The following is a 17852-nucleotide window of genomic DNA, read 5'->3' on the forward strand; positions in this document are numbered from 1 at the left end:
ATGGCGCAGAGCTGCTGTTGCATGTTGTTTATATCTTCACTGCGTGAATCTACAGTGTGTGCGCCAGTCTGTCTGACTAACTGGGACTAGATTTATGATGTGATGCATGTGTGTGTGTGTATGCCTGTTGACACAGAAGTAGCACGGCTACACACACGTGTGTGAATGCATCTGTGGAAACGAGACAGAAAAATGCAAAACACGAAGCTAGAAAAATGAATGCCAGGACAAGCAGCCATAAAATGCATTTATGCATGAGACGATATTGCATAGAGTATCAGATTGTTTGTTCTTGTGTCTTTGAATCCTTTGGTACACAGGCATTTTGACCATAGATTATTGAACAACATTTTTTAGAGCATTTCTGTGTGTGTGTGCGTGCGCGCGCATGTGTGTGTTCAAGACAGCCTAAAAGTCTGCGTATGTTTTTTTGCCCCCTCATGTATGACCGGAAGTAAGCAGCTCATGTTTTTTATGTCTGTTTTTGTGTGAATGTGTGGTAATTGCTCAGTGTTATTCCATATGTCTGTAAATATAAATATTCTGATTTGGAAAAACACAGTTTGCTGAATAGACAGAAATCTGTGTGTATGGCAGCTCAGAGGGGCTGTGGGGCAAAAGCGTCTGTTTGGCATGTTGATTTGATATCCATCAAGCTCTCTACCCCCCAGTCATTTTTTTTCTGTCAGAATAGCATCACTAATGTGGGCATATAATATTCATTGGCCTCCTTATTACTGCACAATGCTGTAAAAGCAGAGAGTGAGAGAGAAAGAGAGAGAACATCCATAGACAAAATGGGAAGGATTAAAGGTTAAAGGTCAGGTGCCTGGCCTTAAATTGTGCATTCAACCTCCAGCTTGTGGTCAACATGTCACGTATTCTGAATGTCTATGCTCATTCAGAATGGTTTATGCAGGTTGTTGAGAATAGCCCTTTCTGGCTAGTATGCTGAAGGTTGACCAAGATGTTCACATAGTTGACTAATTTGGAGCACTAATACAAAATAGTGCTTCACTTGAGAAGTACACAAGACACATGAATCACAATTGATTCAAATGCTTAGCATGTTGCTAAGGTAGCTATACAATGGTGTGTGCACAGACACACGCACACACACACACATATATATATATTAATTAAGTTCTATTATTTTATCAAAACTATTCAGTATTAAATGCATTTTTAATGTATTTATTTCTATTACTTACATGGAATAAATAAAAATAGCAAAAGAAGGGTAATGTATCGTAATGTATTTGAACTATATGCAAATAATTTTTATTTAAAATATGCACACATTCAATCTTATTCTTATGCTTAATATGCAGAAGATGGTTCTGTTTATATTTCCTGTCTCATTTGGTTCAATTACTAATTACATTTCATGTCTCACATAAAAAGTATAGGCTATTTTGCAAAATGTGACAAAAAACATCACTAGAGTAGATATTATTGACAGTCATTTAACATTTATACTGTAATTCATACCTTTCAGGCTTTCAGTGTAACTGAAGCTTCTGTCAGCAGTAAACTCCACCTTCTTTGATTTGATTGATGTCAATGATGAGTGATATTAGACTGCTCAGACAGACCAGCTTAAAAATGTAGGCTATTTTTTAAAAATGTTTTGTCAAATATTTGGAGCAGTTTGGCCACATCTGTTTATATGGTGGTTACAGCCTTGCATACACAAAAAAGGTACAAAAGCTATCACCTTTTCAAAAGATACACCTTTGTACTTAAATGGTCCAATTCCTCAAGTGTACATATTAGTACCTAAAACATACAAAAGCATACATTTCGAAAAGGTACCACCCCAGTGACAGCTTTTGAACCTTTTTTTTCTGAGAGTGTATAATGCTGGAGTGTCTGTGATGCTCGCTCTTAAATGCTTTCATTTTTGGAAAAGTTTTGCTTTTGTATATTGGTCTATTCAGTGGGGTGTAAAGAAAGTGTTGAAGACTTGCAAACGGCTATTTTTCAGTGCATATTAAAGAACTGAAAGCTGAAAAGAGACGAAAAATGGCTGAAAGAGTGATACTAGTTGGCCCTGTATGTCATACATAGCTTTTAACAATATACCACAGTTTTCACATACTGTATTCATGCATTTTATTGGTTTAGATATTCACATGAACTACAGTATAGTTCTATTTGGACAGCGGTTGTTTTTCAAGGTGACATCTGTAAAAGAACATTAATCATGGTTTCTCAGTAATGAAACTCATCTGCATTCGGAAGCCAATTAATTCACAGACAGTTGCTTTGTCTGAAGACCGCAGAAGTTTTCCTCATGCATAGTCAGTCACATTACCATATTCCAACATGACATTAAGAAAGCGACACTGGACAAGTTCGCCTACCTGCAGCTGCCATTGTTTACGAGACTGGACTTGTTTCTCTTTTCTTCCTTTTTATGAATTTTTAGTCACTGTGGTGGGACATCATACTTTTTACTTGGTTATTCATATAAAGTAAAATAATAATAATGTTATTGACTACTGTTGCAAAATTTAGGGTCTGCAAAATGTTTACAGTTTTTTCAAGGTTCTTGAGGCTGCATCAAAAACAATATTACTACAATTACAAAATATTTTAAAATGTAATTTATTTTTGTGATTCGAAGCTGAATTTTAAGCAGCCATCACTCCAGTCTTTCAGTGTATTACCCTTCGGGAATCATTCTAATATGCTGATTTGCTGCTCAGGAAACTGAGTATTGAGAAAGTCTAAAATGTTAATTTTTTTATTTTTTTACTTTTGGATGGTAGTGTTCATAACTCTAACAACTGAGGGAATTTGACCCATGGCAGTTAAAACAGCTCATCAGGTTATGCTCTGACTCACAGGACAGAACTGAGAGGAGGAAGTATTGCAGGTGCAGTAGCAACTATCAAAATTGGAGTAGACAGAATTGAGAACCATCATATTGGTCTCATATCCTGTATGTCAGAAGTGGATTTGAGCAAGTCAGCTTGAGTTTTGCCACACTGTCCTGAACTAGAGCAATGAGATCTGGTAACTGCAGCAATAAAGCACAAGTACAAGAACAAATGTTCATTCCTGTCTCATCAAAACATGCCTGAATGGGCTAAGGCTGGATTCATTATTGAAAAGATAATAGAAGGATTCTTACTCATGCTTTTGATTAAATGAGCATTTTCTAGTCACTATACATTATATTTTGGATGCTGGTTTCAGAAGGATAATACTGGGTGAACAATATGAAAAAAAAAGCTGCTTCTGAATACTGATTTGTAGCATTAAAAAATACACTACTTGTGTTGTGTGCATATGCATTTATGGGCGTATTTGTGTGCCGTATAACATAAAATCATTTCTGCTGAGTCATTCTCCACCAAAGTTACAAAATGTTCAGTTAAAGGGATAGCTTCCCCCAAAATGAAAATTCCCCCATGATTTACTTACCATCAAGCCATTCTAGGACTATGTGACTTTTTCTTTCAGACAAAAACAATCAGAGTTATATTTAAAATTGTCCTGGCTATTCGAAGCTTTATCTTTAAGCTTTTTATTTTTAGGACGTATGCATAGCGTAATCTCTGGTGAGAATATTCTGGTCTCGCGAGAACCAAGTGTTGTTTACAGGAGCACAGAAAGCAAAGGAAAACCAGTCTCCTCTTGTAAATCCTCCAGTTTTTTTCTTTCCAAATTTTGAACTTTGTACAAAGTTTTGTTTTGCTCTATCCTCTGTGCTCCCTCGTTCATCACTTCTTACGCTACACCTACGTCCTACGTCATACGCTGAAACATGACTCTCGAACTTGCATATGACAGTTAGCGGAAGCGTTTAAGCATCGATATCGCGATGTAAGAATCCACGATAGTCACATCGCATGATGTGCGAAGTAGGCTGTCTTAGTTGATCCGTTATTCATTAACTGTATGGGCCAGCTGCTCCCCGGCCCTTGACGAATGTGATCCGCGGAATAATTGCACAGCTTAACAATCATAGAGTGAAAGTTTATCATTTACATGTGTTTTTAAGTCCTGTCAGTTTAACAGAGCAGAGAGAGAGAGAGCGCGAGAGAGAGAGTGCCCCGGCCGCATGCTCACCGTCTTTAAACAACTCGAGCGCTGTCTTGCTCTCTCTCCCTCGCGCATATTAATCAATTGACACGATGGTGTCGATGTTTAAATCATTTAAAATGAGAATGTAAGTGTGCTTACCCCATTTTTGTTTGTAAGAAAAAATGTGATTAGATTTCATATCGCAATATATATTGCAGAAAAATAAAATATTGCAGTGTCATTTTTTCCCAATATCGTGCTTTTGGAGTCCTAAGAATGTTCACTTTCATCTCTAGTGGCCCAAAATGGAAACCGCAGCAATTAATTCTTCTCTTCACACAGCACTGTCACTATTCATTGTTGTAGATTCACTCTATTGTTGAGATGCAGTGATATGCTATTGACCAGTTAACATTGATAAAACATAAAGGACTAAAACTGAATGCAATGTTTAGTGGTGTTGTATCAGAGTTACATTCCCTCCAGACAGCACTTTAAACTAGGGATGCACGATATTGGATTTTGGCCGATATTCGATATGCCGATATTTTTAAAATAATTTTGCCCGATGCCGATACCGATACCGATATATATACAAATTTTTCGCCTGATATATTTAAACTTTAATTTTACTGAAGAGAAATCCATGTATCTCTTCTGTACTGATTCTACCATAAATGTATTATTTTACAAATGTAGACAGGCATTCACATCTGAAAAACAGGTCAATTATTTCACTTGGAGAATATCGGTTTGGCTCATCGGCAGAAATATTCATATCATATGTAGGGATGCACGATAATATCACGATAATATCAGCACAACATCGGTATCGGCCGATAAAAGCTTAAAATGACCATCATCGGTATCGGCCGATACCGATGTTGTGCTGATATTATCGTGCATCCCTACAGTTTAAACAGTGCAATGTATATTCTTTTACTTATTTTGGTGCATGTTTCTGTTCGACTGTATTGAATGCTGCACTTTATTGTCATGCCTTTCATTCTGTCTGAATACATTAGAAAACAAGGCACGTGTTAAAGATAGCTGTCATGAGTAAAAATTTGCAGATATAAGAAGCTGTTTTACCAGATATGATGCTTAAAAATAACTTTCTCTTTTGTACTTAAAAAAGTATATAAAGAATGTCAATACACAGCTAATTGTAGAGATTTTATTTAGCACTAAAGCAACCTACAGTATGTCCATAAATTTGTACACAACTAATTGTTATGTGAAAAAATATTTCTTTAATGTCAGTGGTGTCGCTACAGCATCTGTCAGAAGGGCTAATGAGGTCATGATTAACCAAGATAACAGAAAATAGTATGACAAACCTCCGAGGGAACATTTAAAGACCTACCTATTTTATACATTTTGTCAATAATTAAGACAACTTCTTACTGACGCTGAACTTTTTAAAAGTATTGTATGTGTATTTGAATGAATGACTATATATGATAAATGTATTGATAATCGCATTTCTGAAGTCTCAAGGCAACATAGTAGAGTGATTTTTTTTCATGTATAAAGTCTATGCGTCTTTGATTCAGGGGAGTTTTTGCATAAAACATCCCGCTGCTTTGTTGGTCTTTCATGTTGTGTTGTGCATTTCCTGCAGCAACAGCCTGCATACGGTCTATCATATATTGTATACAGGTTTCATATGCATTTTTCTATGAATGTGACCTTATTGAATATTTCAGCAGTGTGATTTCATAAGAACTTCTGCTCCTGCTTTTAGACTAAGATGTTAGTTTAATTTATTTAAATTTAGATTATAATTGAAAGCTTGTCTGTAGATAGCTGTCTGTTCGAACAAAGAATGCATTGTTTTGTTTACATCACTTGTGGGTGTATATGTGAGATCTCCTCTTTTAAAGACAGACACATAAATACACATACATATACATACAGGCTGCCAACTCACTAACCACTGGGGAATCCCCGCCCCTGCAGATGTTACCATGGCAACGCTTTCCAGGCTAGGGCAGGAGTCCCTCTTTCTCCACTCTTTTAGTTGGACGGGAAATATATGAACTGCCAGCTGCACTGCACTTGCTCATTTGCAAAGCATTCTGGGAAAGGAGGCAAGACCATAAATGTGTAACATACAGGAGATGTACAGCTATATATATATATATATATATATATATATATATATATATATATATATATATATATATATATATATATATATATATATATATATATATATATATAGCTCCACTTACTGACATAAACCACACTTTTTCCATTCTTTACATGGGACAGGAAAATCTGAATACAAGGCAGTGTGAGAGAGCAAAAAAAAAAATACTTTTATCTAACATATTGTAACAGGTGCTTGCACAGATCTGGGATTTGGGTCCTATAGTGCCTAGACCTCTACCATTTAAAAATGTATAAAATACAAAAATGTAATATATACATATATTTACAATTAAATTTTTTTATTTTATTTTATTGATATTATCTCTGTCATATTAAATCTATGCTGCCTGCTTATTTTGAAAGCTTTACGTATTTGTTGAGTGTAAAGGAGATTTTTCTTCAGCTTTCACATTATAACACTTTGTTCCCTAGCATATCGATATCCATGGAAACTGAGTGTTGCATTAGAAAGATACACACAATTAACACACCACACACTGACAAATCTGAACCTCTGCCCACAACTACCAAGGTTTTACTCTGCTGATGTTTTCTAATAATAACTTAAATCATTGCCACTCAATAAAGGCAAGACACTACAGGTTTTTTCATGCACTGGTAAATTTTTTGTCATTTTGTCACTATAAAAATTTTTCTAAAATATCTGAACCAAGCTTCGCGGTTATATTTCTAACCATATTCTAAAGGTTTTTATGGAGAAGCTTCATATATAAATCACTGAATAATATAACATTTTATTCCTAAATTCATGGTGAAAATTATATATATTTTACCTCTTCTGGCTGTTGACACTGTTATTATTTATAGAGTGATAAAAATTATATTTAAAAAAAAAACCACTATATAAACCTCTAATAGGTCAACCAAATGAAACAAGAATTCTGAACCTGAAAATCATGAAAATTAGCATATTTAATTTGATAATGCTGTTTGCATATTTAAATTGCCAAATTGTAATTAAAAGATTTAAATGTGCTTTACCTAATTATTCGTATTATTCAACTTGAAAAGTATGGTGATATCTATTAGTTTCATTGTTTTACCCTGTTCACTTGCAATGTCTTGCCTTAAAACTATAAAATGCATTAATGTCATGGCAGTAATTAAAGGTTACACTTTATTTTAAGGTGTCCTTGTTACAATGTAATTATACATATAAGTACTGTGTAATATTAATTAACTACATGTACTAACTATATGACTTAGTTTAAGATTAGGGTTACTTGCATGTAATTATGCATAATTAAGAGCTATTACAACAGCAAGTATATGTGTAACAATGACACCTTAAAATAATGTGTTATCAAGGTAACAAAATATCAAAGAAAGGCATCACAAGCACACATTTCAAGCAAAACATTTCATAAAGAAAAGCATTTTGTTAGGCTTTGCATGATAAAATGTATTGTTCATAGCAGATGAAAAGGATTTGGCTACTTTGTGGTTGTTAAAGTTACCAGTTTTTGCAGTTCACCGATCACCTGTGAACTGACTTACCTACTAAAAACATGCTGGGGTTGGCAAATGTCACTTGCTTCAATACATTATTCAGACAGTTTAAGAGTGGTTAAATTTGAATGAGAGCAAGACAGAACTGGTTTGGTTTGGAGGTCCTAATGTGCCTGAAATGTCAAATTTAGCTGAGTTGTTCAAAAATCTAGCTGTATTATTTGATAATACCCTCAAATTCAATAAACAGATAAATTCAGTCATTGAATCAGGTTTTTTTCATTTACGATTAGTGGTGAATGTTAAAAAAAATATTTCTTTTAAAGATTGTGAAGGCGATCCATGCCTTTGTGTTTGTGAGGCTTGATTATTGCAATTAATTGTATGTGGGTGTTTGTCAAATGACTCTAAACCATTTGCACGTACTACAGAATGCTGCCGCTAGGCTTTTGACTGGGTCTTGCAAGTGGGATTATATTTTTCATATTCTCTCCTGTCTGGGCTGGTTGCCAGACCAGTATAGGATTGACTTTAAGCTCCTTGTTTTTGTATATAATTATTTGAATGGGTTAGCTCCCTCTTACTTGTCTGAGCTCCTACAGGTACACAAACCTGCTAGGTCTTTAAGGTCTTCTGACCAATCTATTTTAATTGTTCAGACAAGGTACAAGTGTAAGGCCTTTGCATTGGTGGCTCCTTAAAGATGGAACAGCCTACCTTCCCACATTAAAGTTGATTTTACTCTAAATATTTTTAAAAGGTGTCTGAAGGTTAATTTTTTTATGTTTAGCTTTTGAGACTGCAGTGTGTTGAGCCATTGGTTTCCACTTGTGTTGTCGTTGATGTTTTATCTGGTGTTTTGATACTTATCTGGTGTTTGTTTTCTATCTTTTTTATTATTAATATATTTTTTTTTATTATTGTACAGCACTTTGGTCAACGCTCTGTTGTTTTAATTGTGCTTTATAAATGAATAAAGTAAACTTGAAATAAAGTGTCTAAACACTTTTCAACTTAATCTTTGAACAGTAATACGCTGCTGCTTGTTTGGTTTGTGCGCATGATTTGCGTGTTTGTGTACTATACCAGATGACTGTCCTCGTGACACCGCAGGCATTGAAGCTGTGTGGTGTAGACTTACGTCATCGACGAGCAGGACGTCTTGCGCCGCAGTCGCGCCTGAGATGAATGCACAATTCTGCCTTCACCTGGATCTCTAGCGCCGCCGAGCGAGCGATAAACCGCTTACAACATACTTAGGAATCATTAAGTAACTGAGCTTTTCGGTCCAATAAATAAATAAAAAGAAAGAAATACAGATAACACCATCCTTACTGCCTTACTGAGAATAAGCGCTGTGGAGAATACAGTAACAGTGTGTCGCGCTGAAGACTTGCCTATCAGTACCATGGACAGCTCACAACATGCTACCGCCAGCAGAGGGCGCTGTACACTCATGTGCCACTTCGCTGCACACTCCAGACCTGTATATCGGCCTACACTGATGTGCAGAATGTGTTCATTAATCATTATTGTGAGGATTGCTAAAACGTTTCTGTGTGTGTGTGTGTTTATACTTACCGTGTTTTGTGAGCTTAAGTGAGCTAAACATGGTCAAAACGTCCATAAACCTAAGTTTGAGGACTTGTTAATTAGTAAAACAGTATAAACATAAAAAAGTTTTTTATATTATTAGTAGTATTAAGTTGTATATATAATAGGTATAAAAAAACATACAAATAAAACATTTCCACAAAAAATAACGTCGTCATTACGAATGTAAATCAAAAGACTTTAACCCGTTTAATACCACCGGTCGCAATAGTTACAAGGCTCTGTTTTAGTGCATTTTCCAAATTAAAAAAAAAAAATCAAAGGTTTACTAAATGACACCACCTGGATATAACGGGATTAAAGGGGTTAATAAGGGGTCGTTTTCCAAAAGTGAAAAGGCTTTTCTTTGTGAATTTTTATGGCAGTAGTAGTAGAAGAAGAACTTTATTGTCCCCGTGGGGCAATTGGGTTTGCGGCGCAGTCTCAAGGCACTACATGACAACATATAACAAAAACAATACGATGCATTACAAAACACTAAAATACATACATACAAATAAAAATACCATTGGGTATAACCCTGCCAGCTGGACAGATAGCTTATTTTAATTGATTTAATTGATTTAACGCCTTAATGGCTTGTGGTACAAAATAAAATTTTGATCTGTTCTTGGTCATAAGAGGTGGGCAGAAACGACGCCTAGATGGTAATACATTAAAATGGGATGCTAATGGGTGTTTGTGATCGCATATAATGTTATTGGCTTTTTTCAACATTCTGTCCTTGTAAATGTGTTCGAGTATAGTGAAGAATTATATTCGCATTGCTTTATTAAGATTTTTTGACAATGGTGCTTGTTTGTTATTCGCATGTTTCGCCACTGAAGCCCGTAGTGATCATGCTAAAGCTTCTTCTATTGTGATTCAGAGGCCACTGGTCGGCGTTGTTCACTCATTAGTGCTCATTACACAGAACTCCTCCCCGTCACCGTTTCACCTCCCTCTCAGCATCAGCAGCACTGAGGAGGAAAGCGTTCAGGATGTCTTGAGCTATTTGAATACAGCGCGCTCCTCGCACACGGTACCTCTTTAGCCTCGCGCTGAGCGGAGCGCGGGCGGCCGGCCGGTGATCGGTGTGTTTTGTGTCTATGGGTGTCGACGTGATGTCTCCTCCTCTGAGGAACTTCAAGTGCTTTTCACCGGTGATGTGCCAGTGTAAACTTATATGTAGCAAGCGTACGCTTTCGCTCATGTTCGGCTGTAAGGTAAGCCGGGGGTGCGCACGCGCCCGTTTCTGCTGGTTTTCTTGTGGATAGGATGCTAGAAAGGTGATACATACAGTTGGTGACAGATTTCTCCCATATGTACACCCACAATTATGAAAATCGCAGTTGGTTAAAGGAATTATGATTGAAACATCTATTGTGGTGTTTTTGTGATTGGTCGCGTGGCATTTACAGTATGACTTTACTGTACATCACCGGTTTCTCTGAACGAGGTTTTGCAATTACATACGCACTACTACAGTATAGTATAATAGACTTGTTGTATGGTAGGATGCCATGTAAAGCCACCTGTCTCTTTGCAGATGCACACATGCTAAAAACATTGGAAGGTCGATCAAGGATCTTCCGTTTCAGTTCGTGAAAGGCAATATGGCTCTCTACAATACACCATAAATGGCCGAGCTACAAGCTGAACACAACATAAAAGGCGACGTGAAGGTGCAGGGAGAAGTAATTCAAAAAGCTAACGCACATTTCCACACTTATTTTCCAAAAAAAAAAAAAAAAGTCAATTTATCACATGCCCACATACTGTAGTATGCAGAGGTTCCCAATCCTGGTCCTGGAGACACCCCAACACAGCAGATTTTGCATGTCTTTTTTCTCTGACACACCCTTTTCAGGTCTTGGAGTCTCTAATAATGAGCTGATAATCTGGATAAGGTGTGTTTGATTAAGGAGACATGCAAAATGTGCAGTGCTGGGGTGCCTCCAGCTCCAGGAACAGGATTGGGAACCACTGGATGGGATAAAATGTATAAAAAGCAATGAAAAAAGCTATTTTGCACAATACATATGTATGTAAATATATTGTAGCCTATTTAATCCATTTTTAGAACAAATGTAAACATTAAAACAGTTATAAAACACAAAATTAGCAAAATTGGAAAAGGTACATAACAGTACCGAAGCACTGTTTTGGCTGACTGAATTTGCAATACATTAGATTACAACATAAAAATATCTGACAACTTTCCCCAACCTGACATTTGTGACCCTGGACCAAAAAATGTCTTTTTTTGAAGCAGAATAAATAAGCTTCCCATTGATGGATGGGTTTTTAGGATAGGACAATATATGGTCGAGATACAACTACTTGAAACTGAGGGTGAAAAAAACTAAAAACTAAATATTAAGAAAATTGCCTTTAAAGTTGTCCACATGAAGTTCTTAGGAATGCATATTATTAATCAAAAATAAAGTTTTGATATATTTATGGTAGGAAATGTACAATATATCTTATTTGAACATGATCTTTATTTAATATCCCAATGATTTTTGGTGTAAAAAATTGATAAATTGATAATTTTGACCTATACAGTGTATTGTTGGCTATTGCTACAAATACACCCCAATGACGTATGACTGCTTTTGTGCTCCAGGTTCAAATTTATGGTTCTCATGCTGTGATATTACAGTTCAACCTAATGAACACTAGTGGTAACCTACAAATATAAAGAGCTATTTCTACCTACAGTAAATTAAACCATAAAAGATTTTGATTGTATAGATTGATGTATATAGGTTTGATGTTATCATTTTGAGTATTCACTCAGTGTCCAAAATTAATGCTGTCACACCAGTCAGTTGAATTGAGGAAATGATAAGACAATTTTTTCTATTGGCCATGCAAGGGTATTCTGGGTTATTTTTATTTTCAAATATTTTTGCCCATCTGACAATAGTATATTTTCACTGTGTGTTTTTTGAAAAACAGTAGCTATATATGTCATCATGTCACTTGCAGCCTCATATAGTATACTGTGTGCGTTTGGCTAGTGTCAGCTTTTTGCTTCACAAGACATGAACTGATGGACTGGAGTGGTGTGGATTACTTGTGGATTATTGTGATGTTTTTATCAGATGTTTGGACTCTAATTCTGATGGCACACATACACTGCAGAGGATCCATTGGTAAACAAGTGATGTATTGCTATATTTCTCCAAATTTATTCTTTTGAAACAAACTCATCTGCACCTTGGATGGTCTAAGAGAGTATTTTATTTCTTTAGGATCATGACAATTTTACACATGTGTTGAGAATCAACACATTAGAAACAGTGTTAAAGTTTCAGCCATTAGCTGCTAACTGGTGAGGTTCTAATTCTGATTCACAGAAGTTTCATCTTGGTTAATGACTGTGTTGAAGTAGTTATGTCATAGCAAGCAAAATTAGCCAGATCCGTTCCTCTTATGTGTTCCTTATAGAAACAGTGTGAATGCAAACTGACCGCTTAGACCATCATTGTAGCAGTAACAGATGAAGGTGCGTGCGCTTGGATTGGTCAGGATGCTGTGTGACTGCAGTTGCAGTTTTGTTCTGTGTCAGATCACTGTGATTTGAGCAGGGTCGATACTTCCTGTGGGATGGATCAAGACACAGATAGTGGCTAAGATGATGACCTTGGGAAACATGATGGCGTGGAGAGGGTTGTGCCACTCAAATGCACTGATAAAACGAGAGATGTATAATGGATCTGTATATCTGACAATTCATAACTCTCACTTTCCAGTCTCTGTGTCTTATTGTATTCACAATATTCACATGTTGTTTCTTGGCATAGTTGATTTTGTAAATCCCGATGACATTTACTGTATGGGGATAGTTCACCCAAAAATGAAAATTCTGTTATCGATTCTGTTATCAATGTTCTTACTATCTTTCTAGGCCTTGAATTGTGGTATTGCATTGCTGGCTATGCAGTGTCAGAATGCGCTTGGATTTCATCAAAAATCATGGACATTCATTTATTGACTGTGCACGGTTAGTAAAATGTCTGGACACACTTGACTAAAATTTTCTCATTACACACCATCTATAAAGGTATAAAGGCTTATGCATTAGATTAGGTTTAGAAAAATGTACAGTACCTAGCATGGATTTAATTTAAAAACTAAATGAGTTAGTTTTGTACAGAGCCTATTTGATTTTATTTTCAACCCTGAAACTAGGCAAATTTTGGTCACTTTGAAGAAGAAGCTAAAGTAATAAATAATACATGTCATATTTTGGACACTTTGTGCTATTTTGTGGTTTTGATGACTTTAGTATCTGAACAGCTCTCGAGAACAAAAGAGAACAAATGCTGTAGAATAGAAAACAGCATCAGACTCAACACATGCTCAGGGATCATCATATATTGCTCTGATATGTTGTCTCATATATTGATTATATTGATATAGACTATAGAGTTTCTAAAGAAAGTATTCACTCTCATCATTTATTTACAAGTCTGTTGTGTTGCAAAGTCTGTTTAAAGCATATTTACTAACAAGACTGAGCAGTAGGACTTTACTTTTAACTTATCCCACTGGAAAATATTATAAATGCTGGATTTAGCAAAGAGTTTTAATACCTGTCAGAAAATATGACAGGGGCCAAAGAATCTCTGCCATAGATTTACAGCAGGACAGGTTTTTTTTTTTAGCTTCTCAAACAGATGTTTAGTTTATACATTCAGTGTTTCTTGGTCCTCTGTATAAATTTGTTAACATAATACACATTTTTTATTATTATTATAGATTATATTTGAACTACATCTAGAAACAACACAATGGATCTAATTCAATAATAATGACATCAACAAAGACAAAAATTTATGGTATTTAACGTAATACAATGTCATAGACTTTTATTTTATATAGACCATATCTTACTTATCTTAACACTGCCTTATCCTACTACATGTTTACTATTGCCAAAAGGAAACAAATTGTGTTACAATGTATGGTAATAACTTTATGATCTTTCACTCTCTCTACTCCATCATTACTCCTCGCTGACAAGGCTTATTCTTAGCGTCAGTGATTTTTCAAGTCCACTAATCTTAAGTATTAAACTGTGATGCAGAATTTGTGCTGCTGACATGAATGATAACTCAAATCATGCTGAGGCGAGATATGCTATTACTGTTCTTAGCGATTAGCCTTCCTTCATAAGGATGCATGCGGCTGGGGATTTTCACAAGGCAATAATCTTGATAAAGTGGGGGGAAATATTTCCACAGACTTGCACTGAAGGAGCCATAACAAGATGCCGGTTCACACAGAAAATGGTACAGTTCTAGTACTTGAACTGATGTTTATTTCCTCTCTCTCATTTTTCACAGCAATTTCATCTCTTGATAGCATAGCTGCTCCTTTTGCCATCACTAAATGCTTGTCAAGAATCTGCTTTGTTATCTTTTATTTTCTGTCTTTCTTCTGCACCTGTTTAGTATATTACTGCATGCACTGTTAAAATGAGCCCAATCCCTGATCACTACTGTCATTTAGGACAAATGTGCCCTCCACACATACACACAGAGAAAGAGAGAGAGAGAGAGAGAGAGCAGAATCAGGTTTTCACAAAGAGTCTCCATGAATAATAAATGATGTTGGATTAATTTCTCACTGCCTGTCTTTCTCTCCGTCTGCCAGTGTTCAGATTCCACACAGCAGGCAACAGTTAGAAAGGCCATTTTTTACCCCCTGTTAGTATAAAAGCTTGTCAAAGAAATTGAACTGACAAAGAAATCAAAATGGTTCACAACTGTTGTATAGTGCAACAACCCGAGTTACGGGAGGCAAAATCTCATTTGTTTTATTGTCAGAGAAATAGCTTTCAGTGAACCTTTACACCTACCATTAGCTTCAGGGTACTTCTCAATGGCATACCCTTCTTTAGAAAAAAAATCGTTTTTTGAAACTTTACACACAGCATTTTCAGATTCCTGATGGAGAACTATAATCCAAAAGAAAGTTCCACAGGACTTTTTTTTTTTCGTAGGCCAGAGTAGTAATTTAGTTGCTGTGGAATCATGCCAAGCTCAGCAGTGGTCAGTTCCATGAAGTATGGCAAATTATCTAATGTCATGATATAATTCTTATATGTACAATCTTAAATATTTCATTTTCAGATCTTTATATAAGAGTTAGGATACTTGTACACAGACTTTAGTTAGACATCCATGTCATGTGTAACATGAAAGATAAAAAAACAAAACAAAACATACAATTAAGATAAAAGGACATAAACTTATCCCACTCAAAATTAGTTGATTAAGGACTAGGACTTGACTCGGACCCAACAAGATAACCTTGGACTAAAAATACTTTTTATGATGTTTCTGGATGTTAACTGGATTTTTTTTTTTTATTATTCTAATTGCATCAAAAAAATATAAAAATTGCCCTAATTTCCTCTCTGTCACGAGCACAGTCATGAGCACTTAATTCATAACTCATAACACTTAAGGCCTTACTGCCTTCAGAAACACAAATGAACAGCTAAGGCTGTGATTGAAGAATGTAATCACACTGTGTCTGTGCATGTGTACATGTATGTTTTGATTCTCAAGCCATTTTATGATGTATATTTGAGCCCGAGTCAGATTAAAATGAACCAATACAAAAACAAAAATTGCCTCTGTGAAAAAAGTACTTGGCACTAAGGTAGCTTTTAATATTTAGAAAAACTTTCAACGTGTTGAAAATAAGAGTGAAAACATTATCATTCAATCATTCAGCCATGTCATTAACAATAAACTTCAGCCATGCATTTCTAATAATTTGATATTCTTGAAAAAAGATATGAACACTTTTGGGAATACAAAACATTCTTTATAGTAGTCTTTATTCCAGCGGTTCTTTATTCCATTCCTCATGCCCCCTGCTCTGCACATTTTGTATGTCTCTCATCACTTCAGACGTTTGTTCTATTTGAACGTAAGTGTCCTGCAAAGTGGACATCACAGAATATTCCGCCATGATTCCAATTCTAAACAAATGTATATGCTCCATTCAATGTGCATTTAAGACATTGCAAATCGCAAATCTGTGAATGAATGTTCCGAAGTGAAGTAAACTTTAACAGATTTCTCCTGCTCAGGGAGTAGGGAGCTATGAACACTGTGTAGAGACCATGTCTGTGGGAACACAGTTCATGCACAGAGCTCACTTCTAACAAGTTGATTATCTGAATCAGGTGTGTTAACAAAGCGAGATATACAAAATGTGCAGAGCAGGAGGTTACGAGGATTGGAATTGCTTTATTCTATATAATGTTATAGTTAGGAATACTAAGAAGAATTTTTTTCTTAAAGTGTCATGAAACCCTCCTGTTTCAGCACTGGTCTTTTACACCTTGGATCTGAAAAAGACTCCAGAAGTGGGCATGTATAATTGTGGGAAAGTGGGAGTGAAGGGGGTGGGAAGAGAGGAGAAAACAACCAATAAAACACAGACCTACAACACACTCATTATACAGAAAAATGAATATTAAATCATCTTTAAAACAGAAAGAATAAAGGCAGTTACTTCCTGTTTACTCTTCTTTGAATTTTCGCTCTGTGTCATTGCGTTCATGATCAGACGAGCCACAGCTTCAACTGTATTAGTGCATGCCCTTATTTGTGTATCTTTTATCCGAAGAAGACATGATATGTGCATGTTCTGGTTCATGTTTGGAGCACAGGAGACTATGAGATATGTTTACATAAACTTGAAACATGTTCGGCTATGAACTATGTTCCGTGCAGCGATTGTTATTAATCTCATCGCAGCGTTCCACACAGGAATGCCTCTCATACTCGCTCCATGTTTTTAAAATATTGTTACGGTAATGTTTACAGAGATAAATTGACAGTACGTTACCTCTTTCATGAGATTTGTATTATTCGCTGTAAAATAATCTCATGCACAATAAAGCACAGTGATTGCATCTTAATAGTTCATTCTCATGAATAATACTAAAAAAAGCTCAAAAAACTGATGATGTAGACGTGTACTCTCCAGCCACAGTAGCCAATCATCACTCCAGATTAACGCATATAGGTCACTTTTCCTGACGCATGCTCAACTTTGCTTTTTGAACTGGAAGAAAGAAATTGATTAAAAAAATGAAATAAATAAATACACTTTTACCTTAATAATAGATATAATGAGTGCTAAAGTTGTTTTCACTGGTATGTATATGTTAACATCTCAAAAAATGTGTTTTAAGGTTTCACTTTAAGAATGTTTTGTGAATCCGACTCATGATTTCCCATAAGACTATGATAACACTCAACCCAATGATGAGACTGTGTAATGAAATCCATACTGTCTATAAAGCTGGACATATAATCTTTAAATCACTGAATGAGGAGGTTGTATCTGGGTTATATTTGGTGGTATGTGATTCCTGAACCTCTGATCTGCTGTTCTTTCTTTAAGATTACAGGAGATGTGTAATGTAAGCCAAGTCTCAGGGGGTCTGATGGTGGCGGTGTCAACCGGTCTGCTCTTTTTGTTCCTATGGGAATTACTGTGGATAGCTCAGTAAAACCACCCCTTCACTGCTGTATTTGACATTTAAGGTCCTTCTATGA

General features: G+C 35.8%; 1 protein-coding gene across 3 annotated transcripts in view; it reads left to right on the top strand.

The window, feature by feature from the left end:
* LOC127957919 (disks large homolog 4) overlaps positions 1-17852 on the top strand; it is a 143106-nt gene that overhangs the window by 28370 nt on the left and 96884 nt on the right. The window contains exon 1 of one of the 3 annotated variants that reach the window (XM_052556631.1): positions 10305-10481. The exons of the other annotated variants lie outside the window; for them this stretch is intronic. Within the exon in view, the coding sequence (XP_052412591.1) occupies positions 10365-10481 (117 nt within the window). The 5' untranslated portion in view covers positions 10305-10364. Of the gene's footprint in view, positions 1-10304; positions 10482-17852 lie in introns of those variants that run through there. 3 annotated transcript variants of the gene reach the window in all.

Source organism: Carassius gibelio, chromosome B5 (assembly GCF_023724105.1).
Source record: "Carassius gibelio isolate Cgi1373 ecotype wild population from Czech Republic chromosome B5, carGib1.2-hapl.c, whole genome shotgun sequence".
NCBI lineage: Eukaryota > Metazoa > Chordata > Actinopteri > Cypriniformes > Cyprinidae > Carassius > Carassius gibelio.